Raw genomic sequence first — 20,680 nt, forward strand, 5'->3', positions numbered from 1 at the left:
TCCAACAGTTCTCAATGGCTACTTTTAAGTCCTACGGAAAAATTATATGCAATGGAGAGTGATCATAAGTTTAGAAGATCATCGTCTTTTAATTTTATTTTGATAGATGTCTTAAAATCCTGTTTGAAAATAAATCATATCCATCAGGAGTCAAATGTCATTAATAAACACAGGAGTTGTGAGATTTTAAGAATATTTCACCCTAGTAGTATTACCACCTTTAACTTGGATACCCCTTGATATACCAAACTCTGTTGAAGAATGACAACTGACACCTTATGGATATGGTTTACTTCTTAAATATTAATTTGTCAACTTTGAGGGATGGTAGTGATATCTGCCAGATTATTTAATCTTATTTGTTTATCTGTTTGTAGTGTCATCATCTTCTTGCAGAAAGAATTTATTATCGGTCAAAAAGGTGAAGGTCATTTAAACTTTACAATTTTTATTTTCTACCATAGAGAACAAATAACTTGACAATTTGAACAGTAAAGGTTTGTATTCGGTAAATCACATTTAGACTATTTGAAGATTTCTAGGGAGTTAATTCCCTATAAGTCCCTTTCACTGACCTCATTAGCAGGTCCTTCCTGTGATTGCTGGGAACCAAAAAAGTGCTCATGTGACTTGATCAATGAAAGCAGGTAAGAACTACAGAAAACTGGTAAAATATGTAAAGTGAAAGAAAACCATACATTTTCTGTGGAATCTTGTTGGTCTAACTGCATGAAGTAGTACACCAATTTAAACTGTGAAGTTCAATTTTCTTGTACAGTGTGACCTGACAATATTAATGTAAAATGATAAGTATGATTGTGAGATACTAACAACACTAACAAGAACCTTATTTTAGCATCGGTTGTTGTATGATGTAGCTATCTGAACTTGTGTGCACATTTGTTCCTTCAAGCTTCTTGTACAGCCTGACCTATTAGTATAATTGAAATATGTCTGGTATGATCATAAGACATTGACACAAGCCTTGTTAAGTGTGGGGTACTGCTGATCTAGCTGTTTAAACTGGTAAGCACATTTGTTCCTTTCTGCTGTGTAGTTCAGTTCATTGTACAGTCTGGCCTGATAATATAGAACATCCTTCACCCTCATAAAGGCCTCAACTGTCCTGAACATGTCCACTACACGATCCAATATGTTTACAGCAGCAAGGAGGGCTGTAACAAAAGAAACATACCTTTATAATATCCCATAAACATCAATTAAATATTTATTTAACTTCCAACTTACCTTGAACAGAAGGCTGTGGCCTGGAAAATATGAACACAAGTTTCCATAACAAGGTTATTGTTGTTTTGAGGTTTAATGCCATTTCTCAGTCCATGATAGGCTATATATGGTGGCCAGTATAACTTGGTGGACAGAAAACACTGGTGAGAACCACCTACTCATGGGAAGCTACTGGCAGCTTTCTCACATACCCACAATGGCCGAGCCTGACCAACACAAACTGAGGTGAGATGGCAGTTATTGGTAAAGGTGGGTGTTTTAGCCACCCAGGATCCCCATTAAAAGGTAACATTACACCGAGTCCATCACCTGTTACTGCATCCTGTTGTATTCCCCAAGAAAACCATCATTATTTTTTGGGCTAATTTTTAATGGTGACTTTCTAACCATGAATAATGTTACTTGCATTCAATATTAAGTAGCATTAAAGTCTCAACAGAAAATAAAATGTAATAAATTTGGCATTCCAAATTTATGTAGTCAAATAAGAGTTATCCAACATCTAAACTCTTAGATAGAAATAGTGATATGATCTAATGCATCTAAAATTAAAAAAAGGAAGTACATATCAGCAAACAGCTGTTGAATACAGTGACAATGGTGTCAGAACAAACAGTTAATGAATACAGAGTCATATGTGTCACAACAAACAGCTATTGAATGCAGACATTTGTGTCACAACAAACAGCTACTGAATACAGAGACTTGTATCACAACCAACAGCTTCTGAATATAGAGACACTGATTTAACAACAAAATACAGTCTGATTACTTAAAGTTTTGACTGGAAACCAGAACATTTTATAACATCACTCACCTAGAAAGTTTTTATGAAGACCAGTCTAACATTCCTGCTGCTGACTTTTTTTCACATCTTCTAAAACCATTAGGTTTCTTTTATTAAAAATTGACAAAAATAAAAGATGGAATTTAATCTGTCAAAGAAATGTCTTATTAAAAGGAAATCGACCTTTCTTTTCATCTTTATATTTTATTTAAAATGTTTGTGATAAGTAACTTTTATTGAATGAAGACCTTAACTTACAGTTGTATATCTTCATTATCAGCAACAATCTTGTCCTATAAGAAAGGCACTATGTTGCATGAATTAGAACTACATGTAACAGCAGAGACATTGCCCCTCAATACTGTAAACTGCATGCCCAATTGTACAACCTCGATAAATGAAAGCTTGTTGTCATGGCTTAAATGTAAAACAGAGATTGCACTCGATTATAGTGGTAGATCTAAAGATCACATGCTCACATAATCCGTTGAGTTTTGGTAATATTAATGATGTTATAACAAGGCCTGAGTCTTTATTTAGCTGCAGACTGGTCATCATGTGTAACCTCAAATATTTCTTGTTTATTCTTATAAACTGAAAAAGAAGTTTTAAAATCTTATGACATCTGAAAAGAGTAATAGATGTGCATTGATGCAGGTGGAAGTAGCTCAATAGTGGGAAAGTGATGGTTTAAAATACAATTGAAATTCTGTAAATATAGCTTGCAATATACTAATCACCAGCCTAAGTTGATCTTCATTAATTAGATGTTTGTCTATTCTCAACCAGTGCTAAAAGTAAAGTATCAACAGTATTGGCTTACCATGTGTTATAGATGCTATGAGTTCATTTAAGTATGGACATACCAGCAGAAGGCATGAGTGAACCACAGGAAATTCGTCTGCTACAAGACAGGCTTCAAACACCCCAGGTCAGAAAAGGATGGAAATTATGATAAAATAAACATATCTGGACTTTCCAGGATCAATGGAAAAAGACATGGCCATGTGTTGAGTATGATGAAAGGAGTTGTTTATGTTCTGTTCAGCATGTGCGGTACACTCAGAAACAGCTGATTGTTTAAGTGCTTTATCCAAAGGTATGTCACATTTTATTCCAAAGGTATGCCAAATTGTATTCCAAAGGTATGTCCAATTTTATAACTGACCAACTGATAGCACATGAAACAAGCAAAGATCATACTATTTACACCAGAATAATTAAATACCTTTAATCAAATACCTTTACATTTCTCAATCATCAAGACCCTGTTTACCTAAGCCTTTAAAAAGATGACTGCACAACCGGTCATTTACCATGTCAAAGCTAGCAGATTTCCATCCTGATGAAAGCATTGCATTCTTCTGACAAAACACAGTACTTGACTCTCTAAAAGTTCTGAATGTTAAAAATGTGTCAAAAGTAGCAATTTATATTTCCTGGCCTTACTTTAAAGTCTGTTTTGCTCATTTTTAGTTAACTACAGCAGTGAGATTCAGAGAGGATCCACCAATAAACAACACGATCATGTGATTTAAAAATTTTAAAATGTCAAGTATAGTAAAATATTTATATGACTGAATCTGCAGCAAAGTAGTTATCTGAAGTTTGAGAGTTTTTTTGTTATATATTTTTCCTGCTTTTATGTTACTGTACTGGTGTAGATATTTTCATGTTAGACTTAGCTATTTGATTGGTCCTTGGCTTATGCAGACCCGGGCAATCTGTACTGGTGTACATATTTTCATGTTAGACTTAGCTATTGGATCGGTCCTTGGCTTATGCAGACATGGGCAATCTGGGGTTCCACTGGTCCTGTACCAGTGAGTCAAAAACGAAATCTTCAGACCCTGTTACAGGTTTCATTACATTCATGGCCAATACAGACAGCAAGATGTTCATGCACTTGCCTTACAGTGGAATTCATTATATTAAGTTGCACTGACACAATCGTGCATCCTGTAGAAAAAAATCCTGTGCACCCCCATTTGTACTTAAAAGGCATTCTGAAATATTAGTCAGGGAGGAAATATGCATAGTTACATGAATACATTTATGATAATAATCTTTATATAATACTTAGGTATACAAACCTGTCTTTTTATCAGCTTTTGTGGATTTTGCTCCCAAAGCAACTTGACATCTAGCACAGCAGTAGAGAACTCGTGCCTTGTCATAAACAGAGCCATGGGAAAGAATTGTCAACATTTGCTGGTCAAGCAGTTTGAGGGCCTGCTCAGGCAGCTGCATTTGTAACTGTCAAGAGAAACGACACACATGTATTATAAGAGCCATTTCTAGTCAGGGTTAGAGAAGGTATGCACCAGATGCCTTACAGAACCAGTTACTGCATGATTGTTGATTGTCTAAATTCTATGTCCTATTTTTGCTAGTTGCCGAAGATTTTTTTTTATACCTTGGATTATGTGTTAATATTTCCCCCTGCTAGCTGAAAATATACTGTATATAATCAGAAGTAATGATTCTGAAGTAACTGATTCCATGTGATAATTGATACAGAGCATCTAGAAGTTTTGTGATGTGTACAAGTACATAATCCAAACACTCTAGGAAAGATCTGTGACAGGTGTACCAGTACATAATCCAGACCCTCTAGGCAAGTTCTGTGACAGGTGTACAAGTACATCATCCAGACCCTCAATTTTTTTGTTATACTGCGAACATACTCTGTTATCTTTCTTGACTGAACAACCTTTTCAAAAAAGCTCTGAATGTTGAAAATGTGTCAAACGAGGTACTTTTTAATTACTAGCCTTACTTTAAAGTCTAATTGTTTTGCCCAGTAAATAAAATACGCATTACAAAATAAATCTAAAAAAATTCCAAATTCTAAAATACAAGTTTATTTTATAATATTAAGTCAAACTTTTATATCTGCACACCTGTTGAAATAAAAATAAATGAACTACTTCGTGAGTCTGAAATGTTCCAATAGTACGTCCCCTTACACTCCAGCAATTATTCATCCAAAAGACCTGAGGCAGCATGACCTGGTAGTAAGAACTGAAGACTTTGGATGAGAATGTAGATTTGAGAACCATCCTGACCCCAAGTAAAGGCACTTAACCCAGATGGGTACCAACATTCCCTGGAAATATTAAGCAATGATTGACTGGTCAAAAACATTCCAAGAGAATATTGTCTGGAATTCTATTTACCTGTGCATAAGCTAGATGAGCTGAAGCAATTGCTTCCATCTGCTGCAGATGATGTTGCCTGGAGCGGGTGATACACTCCAATATGTAATTTATGGCTACTGTGGGGTTCCCAGACTGAGAATATAGTTCTGCCAAAGTTATCAAGACTCTGAAAGCAAAACATAGTTAAATTTTCTTTATGTAAATTGTAAAAACTGATAATAAATAACATTTTCTCAACAATCCTGATGGAGTTGCTGTAATGTGGAACACAAAAGAAACCACTAATCTTGGACGGATGCCTACAAACACTTGGCAGTGCACCAATTAACACAGAAACACTTCTTAAAGTAAACTGGTTCTTCTAGAATACCTGATCATATCACGACTACCTCACAAACCCAGCCTTCCCAGATAAAAATTTAACAACAGGAGCTAAATGTTGTCTGGCCATGTGTCAACAGTGATTTTCCCTTCATATAGGGTTTGCACCAAATCCCAAGTTACTACTGCAAGAGAATGCACATTCTCCAGGTAGGATGTAACTGGGGGAGGTTCACCATGTACTGCGGTCAGATAAGTATTCTCAAAGCAACATATTTTACTAGGAAAAATTGGTTTCATCTTTAAATATGTTACTCCATCATAATACCTAAGGACAAACTATTTCTCTTCTCACAGCCAAAGTAGAAAGTTAGCTATTTTGTTGTGAGAACTATTTGTTTTTGCAGGCTTATTTTATATGTTCCTGAAGTAGTTAACAGCTCTGGATTCTGGTGAAAAGCATGCTGCTGTGGTTACCTAAGCAGGGAAGGAATTGCCTTTATTTTCCTTGATGTTCCACTAGTATATTTATTAGGTCATTTACCAATATTTCTCGCTTAAGGGGAGCAAATCAGGACAATGGAACACTTGGATTTTCTTGCTTTTTGTAGCAGATTTGGAATCAGGTGTTGGAGGGTATATATCCAAGCTGTTCTAATCCATTGGATGAGTACTGACTGTCCAGGCCTTCAGATCCTGGACAGGTGACATAAAGACTGGAAGTTTCACATTCCACTGTGCTGTAACTGAATCTACCAGTGGTTGATACTGGTGGATACAAATGTGACAGAAAACCAAGGGATGAAGTGAACATTCTGTAAGAATTTGTTCTTCAGGACAGCAAGTCTGCTAATATTGCATCTGTCTGGTACATGAAGAATGTGGATTTGTCATTGAGTTTGTTGATTACACCACCTTGGTAAATCCCAAACAAAAATGCATCGGTCATGGGTTCTGGCTTTCTCTTGTCTTCTGAGATAATTCACCACAGTGGAGTTGTCAGATAAAATGAGAATGTTTTTTTTATGTAGCTTCTGACACCAATAAAACTCTTTCAGAATGGTTTTCATCTTTAGGGTTTTGAAATATAATAGACAATCCTAACCTTTAACCTCCTGGAATGATGGAAAATGTACATCTCAGCTAACTATGCTCTTATCTATGCAAAATGTCAATCTCAGAGGTTGTACATGCGAAAGGAAAACATAACATAAGCCTAGTGAGGTTCTCCAGTTTTCTTTGATGGGACTGCATGTGCATGATTGGTACTGTTTGCTTCAAGGGGCAAAGTTTCGGCCTCCATAGGGACAACAGTATCATTTATAAAGACCCTATAAGTAGGTGACATAGGACAATGAGGTCCACTGCTTCACTGAGTAAATGCAGCAGGCAAAGGACTTCTCGGGCTGAGAGACTGTTCTGTGTAAGAGTTGAAGAAACTGCTGAACTGATTTTCAGTGTGCTTTTGTAAAGGATATACACTCTGTTCATATGTGTTTTCAACTCCATACCCAAATGAGTAAAACGTTTAGTCAGTATAATATTGGATTTTTTCTTGTTTACAAGGAATCCAAGGCTGCAGAGAAGTGTAATGAAGGCATTCATATCTTGAGTCAAAATATAACTCACCTGGTGTTTTTGAAGAATGTCATCAATATTCACAATTTATGTGATTCTGGATTACTCTCACCCTTAGCTAAGTAAAAATAAACATTTTAAATATGCTGAATGCTCCAATATATAAAAAGTGATTGATTTACCTGCATTTGAAGTCTGGTGAAACATCTGTGTCAGCTTTACTGAGTTTCTCCAGAAGTTTGTTGAGTTGTGAAAGAGCACTAGTCACATCTCCCTTCTCCTTGCATAAAATGGCATTCCTACAAAAAGCAAATTTTTAGTAAATTATGTTTCTTTTTCAACTATGTTCCCCGATCACATTAACGTTAGGGATATAAGCCTGCTACCTCTTGAATCCAGCCCTACTAAAAGAGGAAAATTCGTCTTTTCTATCTATCTCATATAGACCAAAGGGCAATAACTCTTGTCCCTTACCTCCCCTTGCCACCGCCAAGTGTCACTAGTTTTTTAAGCTGAGCGATATATATTATACGAGGATGCTCGCATAGCGGGGTGGTTGGGAGGGTTTTAAAGTAATGTGATCGGGTAAGTATTCTCGGAGAAACATAATTTACTAAAAATTTGCTTTCTCCTTCAAATACGTTCCCCGATCACATTAACATTAAGAGAATAGGTAATAGGAGGAGGGAATGCTGAGCATCCTACCTCTACCCCGGGTACCTTCTAGGGAATGATGGCTGGATTCCCCATTTGAGCGATAACCTGTTCTCCTAATTTCATCAGCAACACAGCCTAGGATCCCGTGATATGTGACCCCTATATACGGTTAAGAAGATAGTTATTGAAATCTTCTTACCTACGAAATTTCACTGGCGAATCCAGCGAAGTTGATAAGCTGTGCTGATTGTTTTAAATGGGTCTGGTGGTCATCAGGGCTGCTGACACCGGACCTACCAGATTCAAGGTTTGCCTCTGCAAAGCCAAATCTCTGAGATAAAAACTGGAGAAGGTTGACTCTGCATGCCAGCCAACAGCTTCATTTATATCTCAGATCGAAACATTGCGTTCGAATGCAAGGCTCGCCGAGATTGCTCTAATCTCATGAGCTGTAATCTTCATGAGGCGACTCTGATCTTGTGAGACCTCCAAGTACACTGAGCGTATAACCCACTTGAGCCATGAAGCAAGGGCTTGAGGGGTGATATCCCATTTACCAGCTTTGACCGGAAGAAAGAGGCGCTTATGTGTGTCCTGACACGCCTCTGTGCGTTTTAAATAGTGCTCGAGTGCATGAACAGGATCTTGCATAGTTGTTGCTCTTGACTTACCTATGTAAGAGAGCGAGCGAATGACGATTCTTTGATCGCCAATGGATAGTAACCTATTTTTTGGCTACAAAGCCTGGTTGCATCAGGAGGACCACCAAACCATCTGATCTGAACTGAAGAAAGTTTGGATCACTGGACAGGGCATCTGATCTGAACTGAAGAAAGTTTGGGTCACTGGACAGGGCATGTAACTCGCTCACCCTGCATGCTGAAGCTAAAGCTATCAAGAAACATGTTTTGTATGATAGTAGCTTTAACGAAGTGTGGGCTAAAGGTTCAAATTTGTCTGAATTGAGCCATGTTAAAACCCAGGACAGATTCCATTTTGGAAACAGGGTGAGGGATTTTGGTCGATTGAAATCAAAATTGGCTAAAAGATCTGATAGATCTTTGTTATGCCCAATATCACATCTACCATGATGGCGGAATGTGTCTGATATCATGGAGCGGTAGCCTTTGATAGTAATTGGAGCCAACTGTTTCTCCTCAAAAAGCCAGAGAAAAAAGTCGGCCAGTTGAGGAATTGAGACACTCAAAGGGATGATGTTATTGATATGGCACCAGTCCCTGAAAACACGCCCCTTTCCCTCGTAAGCCTTCAGAGTGGAGGGCCTTCTTGTTCTTGAGATTCTCTCCACAATCGAAGGTTTAAATTGTTTGTCTCGCAAGGCTGTCCAGACAACAGCCAAGCGTGAAGAAGACGGTCCAGGCAGGGGTGGAACACCCGTGACCGCGATTGTTATAGAAGATTTTGGTCTGGTTGGAATCTTCCTAGGTAGATCTATCGCTAGATCGAGTAGATTGGTGACCCAGGACTTGTTCCATCTGAGAGGGGCAATCAGAATCATCCAAAAGTTCTGACCTTTTAACCTCTGGATTATTTTTGGTACCAAAATCGTGGGAGGGTAGGTGAATGCCCACAACCCCTCCCAGCTGATTGACAGAGCGTCCATGGCCCAAGCCTCTGGGTCTGGAACTGGAGAGACGAAGGTGGGCAACTTGCGATCCCACCTTGTCGCAAAAAGATCGATCATCAGATGCCCCCAAAGTGTGCAAATCCGAAGAAAGACTGATTGATGGAGTGACCATTCCGTGTGAATGACTTGACCTTTCCTGGATAGAGTGTCGGCCAAGACATTGAGTCTGCCGGGAATGTGTCTGACTTGTACGTTGATGTGGAGGTTGTCACACCAACATAGAAACTGCCAGATCAGAATGCACAGGTCTGGTGATTTGGTGCCCCCTTGTTTGAGGAGGTAAGTCACCACCACAGAGTTGTCTGACATAATGAGGACAGTTTTTCCTGAGAGTTGATCCTTCCAGAAATGAAAGGCATTGATGACAGCCCTCATTTCTGAAAGGTTGATGTGGAAAGGCCTCTCCCCTGGCTCCCACGTGCCGCTGACTGTAGTGAAGTCCGGCAACAGGTGGGCACCCCAACCGTAGGTACTGGCGTTGGTGCATACCGTTATCTCTGCTTGGGGCATCTCCAGAGGAATCCCCTTGGACAGCCAACCGTGGTTGTGCCTCTGACACAGGAATGATCGTATCTCGGGCGTGATCATTATTGTTTGATTGAGGGGACTTGAAAAGGAGCGCCATTGTGCCAGTAACGTCATTTGTAAGGGACGCATAAAAAGACGGCCAAGCAGGATCAAGTCCGCCACTGCATTGAATAATCCGAGGAGTTGCAAGAATTCTCTTGCTGAAATCCACGTCCTGTTGAAAACGGACACGACGAGTTCGACGATCCGGATTACGCGAGCGTGAGGAAGCTGTACCAGATTCAGATCGGTGAGAAACTCCATACCCAGATGGACAAAACGCTGGGATGGATGGAGATAGGACTTTTTCCAGTTCACGAGAAAGCCTAGATGATCTAAAAGTGCTAAAAGATCGTTTCTGCCTCTGAGCAGAATAGAACTTTCCATATGTTTCTGGAGGATGTCGTCCAAGTACACTGCTGTCCCTGTAGATGAAGTCGAATGGAACAGGGTGACGACGCAATCCATAACCTTGGTAAAAGCCCAAGGGTTGATGTTGAGGCCAAAGGGTAGGACCTGGAACTGATAAACCGCGTTGCGGTAAGCAAATCGGAGAAATTTCCATGACGCGGGGTGGATAGGGACATGAAAATATGCATCGGTTATATCTAGACTGACGACATACTCGTCCCGCCGAATGGAAAGACGAATTGATCTCGCCGTTTCCATCTTGAATTTCAGTGGTAAAATGTATTGGTTGAGGTGACTCAGGTCGATGATCGGCCTCAACATGCCGTTTGCCTTCTGGATAAGAAACAGCCTGGAATAAAAACCCGGCAATTGCGTTTTTTTTTTTTTCACAATCTCCACTGCTCGTTTTCCTATGAGCGACCATATCTTCTGTTGTAGAAAGGTATCCTTCTCCCGATCGGACGGTACGTCCATGAAGAGGGGAGAGGAGGACAGGGGAGGGGGTTGGATAAATGAAATCCGAAGCCCCACCGAAATGACCTGGATCACCCAATCGTTCTGAGGAAAAAGGTGGTCCAGTGGTCCTGAAATTGCAGGAGGCAGCCGTCCACAGGTAGGCTGACCGCGGGTGGTGGGGAGGGTATGTCAACTTTTAGAGTTAGGAGGCTTGAAGACGGAGAAACTTTGTTTCTTACCGCCTCTGTATGGTTGCCTCCTAGCTTGATTAGACTGTTGTCTCCTGGCATTGGGTTGGGATCTATACTGCACATTTGATTGTAAGGATCCCTTGTCCCTGGTCTGCCAATTATCCCTCCGCTGTGGCAGGGGATGATTTTTTCTAAACGCCTGTGAGGGTTGGGCGGCGAGTTGGAGGGGCAGTTCCTGAGCTGCCTGCTTCCGAACTTCTTAAATTTTTCCTCCAAAGAGTAAAGGCGACCCAAACGGAGTTATCTGTAAAGCCAGAGTATGATGGGGCTTGAGCGACATGGACCGCAGACATGTGTCACGACGTATCAGGTCTAAGTTGGCAGAAGCAGTCAACGCATTAGCCATGGAATGGTGAGCTGCCCTGTTAATAACTCTAGCAATCTGGGCCGTCGCTTCCCAAGCGTGGTCATTGTCAGATTTTTCTGCGAGTCAGAAAATGGCAAATAAAGCCAAGTCTGACATTGAAGACGTAGCGACTACGTTCCGGACTAGCTTTGACGTGGCATGGAACACATTTTTGTCCACTTTGTAAAACCGTGGAGCGGACATGTGAACTGCTGCCATATTTTTTGTCCAGGGCCGGAAGATCCGTACTGTAGGCGTCTGAATGAGTTCTGTACCAGTGACACGAGAACGTCGCTGGTACTTGGCTTTCTGAAAAGAACGCCTTAGCATTCCCCGGATCATCTATTCGTCCTGATAGATGATCATTGATCTCCTTAATTTTTGCCGACTGGGGAAAGAGCCGGAAGGACGGTGTCTCTTCCTCCCCGTCAAGATCTACAGACGCCTTAACTTTGTAGTCTTGAGTGGCGGTAGGAGGTGGAGGACATTCTGAAGTTGCCAACACCCTACAAATTGCTTCCACTGCTGCCTTGAAGCCAAACTCAGTCCGTTCCATGGTTGGATGTGTGTACGGCTGATTTGCAGGAGTTTTGTCACCCTCACTGTGTGCCGAGTCGTGTTCTAGAATAGCTTGCCAGCTGGTTTGTTTGGCTTGTGGTTGGCCTGAATGTTGGCGACGGTCCTGCTATCACCGGAACCGGCTGCTCCAATGGTCTGGCTGGACGGACAGATTTCTCAATAAAATCTCCGCCATAGTATTGGTATGTTGCCGGCGGTACAGCTTGATGGACAGATTTATCACTAAGATCCCCGTAAATCATATTTGGTCGGACCGTTTTAGCAATAGGGTCCCCATGCTGGTATAGCTGGATAGCCGGTGATGTAGAGGTTGTATAATGAAATGGATCCGATGGATCCGGTAAAAACCCCATGCATCCTGACTTACAGGCCCGAAGGCCATGCTCGGACATGCGGGGGTACTTACGCCCACTGGGCAGCCTAAAATTGGGGGAATATTCCCCCAAAGAGTCAGAAAAAGCTGTGGAAGCGAGCGAGGGAAATAAGGGTAATATCTGGCCTGATGTCAATAGCTGCGTCGTCGTTTTCTGGACCAAACAATGCATCTGTTCAAAGGTGGACTGTTACCCTGTCAACATTATTTTCCTCCATTGCCGCTGATGTTACTGTGGCTGACGGTTGCAAACAATGAACTTTAGGTGGAGGGGGGGCCCCAACGTCCCCCACTCCCTTTTTCTGCCTTTTGGACTACATCAGCCCACATTTGCTCTGTCCATGTATTACACATGCTGCATGGTATAGATGATGTACAGTTGGTACATACAATACAAAAGTCATGGTTGTCTTCTTTTGCTTTGAACTTTTTGCATTTCATGCATTTGGTTGACATTTCTACTGAAACGACACAAGAAAAGAAAACAAAGCACAAATTAGCAATTCAGCATGTTATTAATTCGCTAATACCACAACTGTTACTAACGGAGTAAGCGAAATTAGTGTCGCGTTAACTCTTAATTGACAACACGAGTTCAGCGATAGTGTGTGTAACATGGTCTTCAGTATACGACATCTGTAAGGGTGACAAAGTCACTCAATTTTGAAAAAATTGTTAAAATAATGTATACAACCTATAGAAGAATAAGTGTCCAACGCAATAAATCCAAATTTAACTTCGGATGGTCCAATTTAACGCTAAGATGGCTTGGATTGTTTGGAGGTATAATGTATGAGTTATCAGTACAAGTGAAGCTTAAAAACTAGTGACACCTGGCGGTGGCAAGGGGAGGTAAGGGGCAAGAGTTATTGCCCTTTGGTCTATATGTGATAGACAGAAAAGACAAAATTTCGTCTTTTAGTAGGGCTGGATTCGAGAGGTAGCAGGCTTATATCCCTAACGTTAATGTGATCGGGGGACGTATTTGAAGGAGAAACAAATGACAATAGTATGATGGTGAGTAATAAAAAACATGGGCTGTTGTTGCCAAATACCTATATTCTACAACAGTAATTTTAAAAGTCATTTTGTGTATTTTTTGGAATAAATTTTTTTATGGTTGTTCTTTTATAAACATTTTAGATATCTGGCTCAGTGTATGACTGATATACTCCAATGTATGTATGACTGATGTACTCCAGTGTATGCATGACTGATGTACTCCAATGTACGTGTGACTGATGTACTCCAATGTATGTGTGACTGATGTACTCCAATGTATGTATGACTGATGTACTCCAATGTATGTGTGACTGATGTACTCCAATGTATGTATGACTGAAGTACTCCAGTGTATGTATGACTGATGTACTCCAGTGTATGTATGACTGTTGTACTCCAGTGTATGCATGACTGATGTACTCCAGTGTATGACTGATGTACTCCAATGTATGTGTGACTGATGTACTCCAATGTATGACCATGACATACCCCACTGTATTTATGACCAATGTACTCCAGTGTATGTGCGACCATGATGTAATCAGGTGTATGTATGACTGATGTACTCATGTATGCATGACTGATGTACTCCAGTGTATGCATAACTATGATGCACTCTAATGTATGTGTGACTAAGTATGACTATGACATACACCAATGTATGCATGATTGATATACTCTTGTGTATTCATGACTTTAATGTACCCATTTAATACATTATTGACCATAAAATGCAGAGGAAAGTTCTTTTCCCAAGGACACAACATGGTAGCCAACCTTGGTCAACCTGTTTGGGTATCTATCTCATGACCATTGGTTTGCATGTCCAATGCTCTATTAGCTTAGCTCCTACAGGTCTCTGGCATGAGTGGCAGCAGTAAATAATCACTGAAGGGATTTGGCACAAAACCTACTATACAAGGGGTGACCACTTTCATGGTGAGCATCTTTCTTACAACAGGTAGGTAGGATCTGCAACGTAATGGATGTACTCACACTGTTGTATGATGTACTCACACTGCTGTATGATTGGGTAGTGAATATGAAGAAGAAAGTAAACAACAGCTAGATGTGACAGTTCTTAAAGGGATGTATTCATTATATAAATTTAGACTGCAGATGTATGTAAAGTCAACAATTGTGGAATGATGGAAAATGATTTATGGTATATATATTGAATTTTACAAAAATGTTCTTGCTTTAGATATTTAGTGAGGCCTATGCATCTAATTACTTCTCTTCAAAGATCATATGTGATGCACATATTCTAGGTTAGTAAAATTTTGTAATTTCATACAAAAAAATGCATAGTGAAAGAGTTTTCAGTGGACACCTTAAAATAAAGAACACATGCTTATATAATACAGCATTTATATTGTTGTCTTTATATTGCTTTTATAACCAATCTCAAACTCCTCCTAGTCAATTACCTCCTCTGGAAGGATGATGCCATATATACAATAAATTAAACTGGTGGTAAAATGGAAAAACCTGTATTTTTTAAAGGTAATGTGAAAGTATGAACTACAAACAGCATGAGACAAAACTCTACATAAAAGAATGCATAAAAGGGACATAAAGGAATCCATAGAGAACAAACATTTATGATCTTTGACGAGTTGGCTGGTTTGACTATAAACTACGCATAAAATTAGAAAATTCAGAGAACCTTATCTCTGCTTCCAGCTCATTAATTGCCTTGAGGTTTACAATAGCTTGTTCTGTGATGCTCCACTTTCTGTTTAGCAGAGTTCTGTCAAATAAGATTTCCTGCTCACATGACATCCAGAGATACGCATGCTGTGTGTGTGGAGGGAATCGCAGCTTGGCATTGTTTATTATGTCAAAGGCTAAGGTGTATTGGCCCTGAAAATGAAATCAGAATACAAATTCAACTATTGTGCTTGAAATCAGATATGATCTCTACAGGGGCAAATCATTCATCTCCTTTTTCCCCAACTATAATAGGAACATTCAATTGATGATTTCATGTTCATCAAAAATTCTCAATTAAAACAGGAACTTGAATTCTATGTATGTATGTATTTATGTATGTATGTATCTATGTATGTATTTACATATAGAAGTATCTTTTTATCAGCTTGATCAAAAACATGCATATATTTCACAAATTAGACTTTTGATTGTTTCCGACTTGAACTCACGTTATCTGCATGCAGTTTGGCCATATTACACAGTCCAATGCACACAGGCTCTCCATTGTGGTACACACAACTCTCTGATGTGTCTAAGTTTAGCACCAGCTGACTAGTCATTGCATGACATTCTCTGTAATGAGATAAAAATATCGATAACATGGTCAGCCTTTAAAAGTTCTGGGTCCATAAAATTGTACATACTCTTTGTTTTACACGTGAAGATTAGTCTTGTTTAATTCACATTCGTTAGTGAAATTCTTCCATAAACCCATACCTGATAAGCTTCTTAATAAACCAAAATATTTACAGTTGTTTTGGTTTTCTTGACGAGGAGAGAGAAAATCTGATCTTAGAAAGCTGTTTGCAAAGTCTACTCAAATTGAAATTAATAACAGTAATAATAATATTCAGTGCATAGTATTTGTTCGAAAACCAAGTTTGAAAAGTGAATCTGCATACAGAGGTCACCTGTGTACAAAGGCCAGTGGGACCTGTTCCAATGGGTGGATGCTACAGACAGGTCCGACTCTACTAAAATAAAAGATACATTAAGGACGTATTATTATTTAAGGTTAGTTCCAACTGGTGTGCTTAGGTCAGACTTGACCTGATACATAAAATACTGATGCACTAGCAAGGAAGAGGAGACAAGTTTTTTTCCAATCAAAAACTGGTTTCTTACGATAAGCCCCATTATACATATATAGTGCAACCCCGCTATAACCGGCCCCGCTATAACGCAAATTCGGATATAACGCAGTTGTGGTGTGGCTCCCTAAATTTTGTATATTCATTCGCACATGAAAAAATATTTTTTGTTCAAAGTTTATTATCATTATGGGGAAGAGATCGTGTATGAATTTGAATTTAATATGATCATGGCGTGGTTCCTGCAATTTTAATTACATGTATGTGTATTTTTCTCGTACCGAGATTTTATTTTTTTTAAGTACGAGAAATAAGTGTATAAAACATTTATTATCATTCTGGGAAAGAGTTCGTGTATGAATTTTAATATAATATGATTGTGGCACAGCTTCTGAAATTTAACAATATGACCAGGTTCTTGAAGTATTATGCCAAAATAAACATTATCGGAAATGTTACTTATTACCGGTCCATGAGTAAAGCCAGTAAGTCATCCTTGTAGCTGTCTTTTATTAATTCTGTATACAATCATTGCTCAAACAATAGCTGACATGTGTTTCTTCTTTAGCTGCATACACAACCAAGCAGAAGACAATGCGGTGGTTGATAAAAGATTCTCAAAAAACAAAAGCCGCCAACATGTTTGCTGGGCTTGACGGTGTTATTAGATGCAATCAGTTGACCAGTAATAAATGTCCGCTTTATTAGCTGGAAATTCAAAGGGTATGAAATTGTACATGCATTCAGCTTTAATTTTTTTTTTCATAAAAGTGACTTGTGACCATTGCATGACTACTGCACTTAGTTCTCTGGTGTTACATGTGTATGGGGTTTACTTATGAACTCGTTATTTTAATTTCCTATTTTTTTAATAAATATTTTACCATTATGGAAAAGCAAGTTAAGAAACGCAAGTCGTTCTCTGCACTTTGTGCAATGATTAGTATAATAGTTTTCACACATTTCTTTCGATATTCACAAAACCTTAAAAAAAGTTATATGCACGCTGAAAGCATGTGTTGATTGGTAATTATTCTTGCTGTAATGGTTCGAACAAATAAGCATAAAAGCATTAATTATTGGAAATTTGCAATGGATAAATGTACACTGAAATGCATGTGAGAAAATGTTAGCAGTATGAAATTTGTACAGATACCGTTCATAGACACTGGAACTTAATGAACCATACACATGCTTCGTCTTTCTTAACCAAATTTTGCTGTTAAATTTTCCTAATGAATTCAGACACATAATGATGTGTGACAAAATTATTGAATAGTTTAAATATGTATGCAATTTTTGCAATGGAATTACATATATTATGGATTAATTTCAAGCCCATATGGCAAGTAAACGGTGGTGATACTCTGTTCATGCTATATATTAGACATTGAATTCAGACACAATGATCTGGGAAAAAATTATTGAATATTGTAAATATTGTAAATCTGTGTGCAATTTTCCAATGGAATTACATGCATACATTTAGATGAACTGAATGCCACGACAGCATGATAGCAAACGGTGTTGATGCCCTATTCATCATATACATTAGACATGAATACACATATATGTGCCAATGATTTGTTCTCTGAAAAAAGTAAAATACTGTAAAACCCCGCATTAGCGTGACCCCAATATTAATGCAATCTAATTTTTTTGACCCCAATTATTATGTTATAGCAGGGTTCCACTGTACACACACACAGAAATCTGGTATTTCAAAAAGTTATAATTTACAGTAATTTGACAGGTGACCTTACCTCTTACCATACATTTTCCAGAGTGCGGATTTCTGGGTGTAACTCATACACATGAATCCTGACTGTGAGTGCTGGCAGTTCAATATGTCACTCTTCATTATATATTCAAACACGCTAAAAAAGGAGAACATCACTTTAAAACATGAGTAATATGAGACATCCTGAGAAATTTCTCACGATACAAATTGTTTCTTGTAGATAGATAGCTCACCTTGCCTTCTCCATTTTTAAAATATATTTAAATTGTGTTGTTTTTAAAAACATTGATATGGCATCAAAAAGTTGCAGCAAGGATCATATATAGTAATTCTGAGATGTCGCCATAACGAAGAAGAAGTGGTATCTATCCCTTTTGCTCTGCTCTTCAAATCATTAAATGCATTTTAATTGGAAAAATAGAGCTGGTGTAAGCATGATGTGACCTCTGCAGTTTTATACATGAAAGGGCTCCAACCTAATAATTAAAGTCGTCCTGAGATGACTTTATGTCATGGACCTCTATAACCCGAAATCGACTGAATTCTTGCCGTCAATATTCCAAAGGGTTATAGTATCATCTCTCTAACTGAACAATTTAATCTGATTTTTCATTGAGATTTGCTAACCATAGACGAATGACACTTGAACTCGATAAAAAGCATCACTGACGCCTACTCATGAAATCCGGTCACTATTGAGTTCAACATCATGGCTAATGCACATAATTAGGACAGTTTCTGAAAGCTATCATCTACTACGCCAATCATTTAGTTTATTTCTTCTTTTTTGTCAGTGTTCGTAATTTTATTATTTATCAATAAAACAAACTGTTTAAAGTTGAACGAGAAGTTTAAAAAATATTTCACTACTAAATTGCTGATGCACAATAAACATGATTACATTATTATATATAACAATACCATGATCACTCGTACTAACGGAATTTTGTTACTTTAAATGCATATTTGAACTGTTCAGCGTACTTGGGACATAATGAGAAAATCATCTTTAAAAACAAATTTAAATGTCACATTTAAATCCTGGACTAAACTGAATAACATTTCACATGGTCCGAATCAGCTTGGAAGTTTGAAGAATCAGTCAGATATATGGACCAAATCAGTCAGCGATTTGTACCAAATCAGCCTGGTCCTAGTTTGAGAGAAATTACCACATTAATGAATAATATTACTATAATAAATTTATCAATCAAGAAAGTTAACAGTAACATTTGTTTAAAAAATTGTATCATGGTGTTCTGGTGTGTGTTGTTATAAGAAACCTAATGAGTTTATCTGAACACACAGACTTTCAATAATAAGTGATTTTTTTTCTATTATCAACATCACACAAACAAGATGAATGCAGAATGGAAAGGACAGGTTTATTACACAACGAGTGGAAAACAGTCTTGAACGTAAGTGTGGAAGAAAAATGCATATTCATCTGATGCAGTTATATACAAAATCAAACATGCATAATAAATTGATGTTGGAAACATTGAATGAAAAAGAGTAAACATTTCTTTTATGTTATTTCATTTGGTAGAGCTGCGCAGTCAACCATCTTGTTTCTACTTGACACTTTGCTGCACAATTATACGTTAATTGTCTCAAATGACATCACATCCTGTTTGTATGGAAGGGAGCTAACAAATTCAGGGCAGGTTCTTTCCGTTTGATCTCGGAATACGGGACAATATTTTGGATGAAATGTTTGTGTAAATGGAATAGATGCAAAGAAAAAAATAGCTGGTATAGATTATACACAAATACTAAATATCCTTCTATTTGCAATAAAATTGTGCAGGTCGGGGTTTTTGTCCCCTTTCAGGGTAATACACTGATGTAATTATAAACTTATTATTTTCTGCCTCAAAAACCTTTTTCAATTATTGCAATTTTTTCTTACCTAGGAAAGAAGTAATTGCCTCAGTGTCTATGTATAACTGTATGTGGACACAATATGTATGATAGCTCATGAAATGAAAGTTGTTGTGACTGCAATTATAAAATCCCTTCAGGAAAAAGCTGCATCAAGCATTTACTGAGCTGTTATGATACAAAAAAAAAAAAAAACCATGACAGAATTCATTCTTTACTTTCCACATTCCTTTTTTCTTCTGAGATTTAAATAGACCTGATTGAAAAATAAGAGACAAAAGCTATTTTTGGACAATTTCTAATGCTTTTCATTAATACTGTTTATGAAAGCATGTTACAAAAACATGAAAATCCTGCAATCATGCTGCTCGGACACTGTGTATTCATTGATACTGGTCCTAATAAAAGAGTCATTATTTTCAAAACCAAGAAAATTGATATCAATTAAAGAAATGAATTCACACTATTGTGAATTCATGCCAGATACAGCTAGAAGTAACATGGACCCAGACCGACCATCCCATAATGCACCAGCAGATCTGGAAATATGCAGTTTGTGGGACTAATCAGTAGAACAAATATTACAGATTATATTTTACAATAACATCATGTTCCGGCAGATCTGAGGCTATGCAGTTTGTTAGGACTAATCAGCAAAACAAACAAGACAGACCCTGATCTGCTGTCCCATAATATGCTGGCATATCTTGGAATATTCAATTTGATACGAATCAGTAGAACTAACAACATAGGCCCCTACTTGCTATCCCATAACTGAGTCTATGCTGTTTGTTAAGACTACTCAGAAAAACAAATAACATAGACCATAATCTCTTGACACATTATGCATTAGTAGATCAGGG

The 20,680-nt window shown here is 38.2% G+C and overlaps 1 protein-coding gene across 4 annotated transcripts in view; it reads right to left on the bottom strand.

Annotated features, from left to right (window-relative positions):
• Nucleotides 1–431: 431 nt before the first annotated feature.
• Nucleotides 432–20,680, bottom strand: part of LOC149780261 (anaphase-promoting complex subunit 5-like) — a 66,955-nt gene continuing 46,706 nt past the window's right edge. For all 4 annotated transcript variants that reach the window (XM_089937068.1, XM_089937070.1, XM_089937071.1 and 1 more), the window contains exons 12-18: nucleotides 17,956–18,069; nucleotides 15,551–15,674; nucleotides 15,055–15,251; nucleotides 7,278–7,394; nucleotides 5,215–5,362; nucleotides 4,129–4,291; nucleotides 432–1,175 (exon numbers count right to left, since the gene is read on the bottom strand). In XM_089937068.1, coding sequence (XP_089793194.1) covers nucleotides 964–1,175; nucleotides 4,129–4,291; nucleotides 5,215–5,362; nucleotides 7,278–7,394; nucleotides 15,055–15,251; nucleotides 15,551–15,674; nucleotides 17,956–18,069 — 1,075 coding nt within the window. In that variant the 3' untranslated portion in view covers nucleotides 432–963. The remainder of the gene's footprint in view (nucleotides 1,176–4,128; nucleotides 4,292–5,214; nucleotides 5,363–7,277; nucleotides 7,395–15,054; nucleotides 15,252–15,550; nucleotides 15,675–17,955; nucleotides 18,070–20,680) is intronic.

The sequence above is a fragment of the Sinohyriopsis cumingii genome, chromosome 16 (genome assembly GCF_028554795.1).
Source record: "Sinohyriopsis cumingii isolate HCF-2022 chromosome 16, ASM2855479v2, whole genome shotgun sequence".
Taxonomy (NCBI): Eukaryota; Metazoa; Mollusca; class Bivalvia; order Unionida; family Unionidae; genus Sinohyriopsis; species Sinohyriopsis cumingii.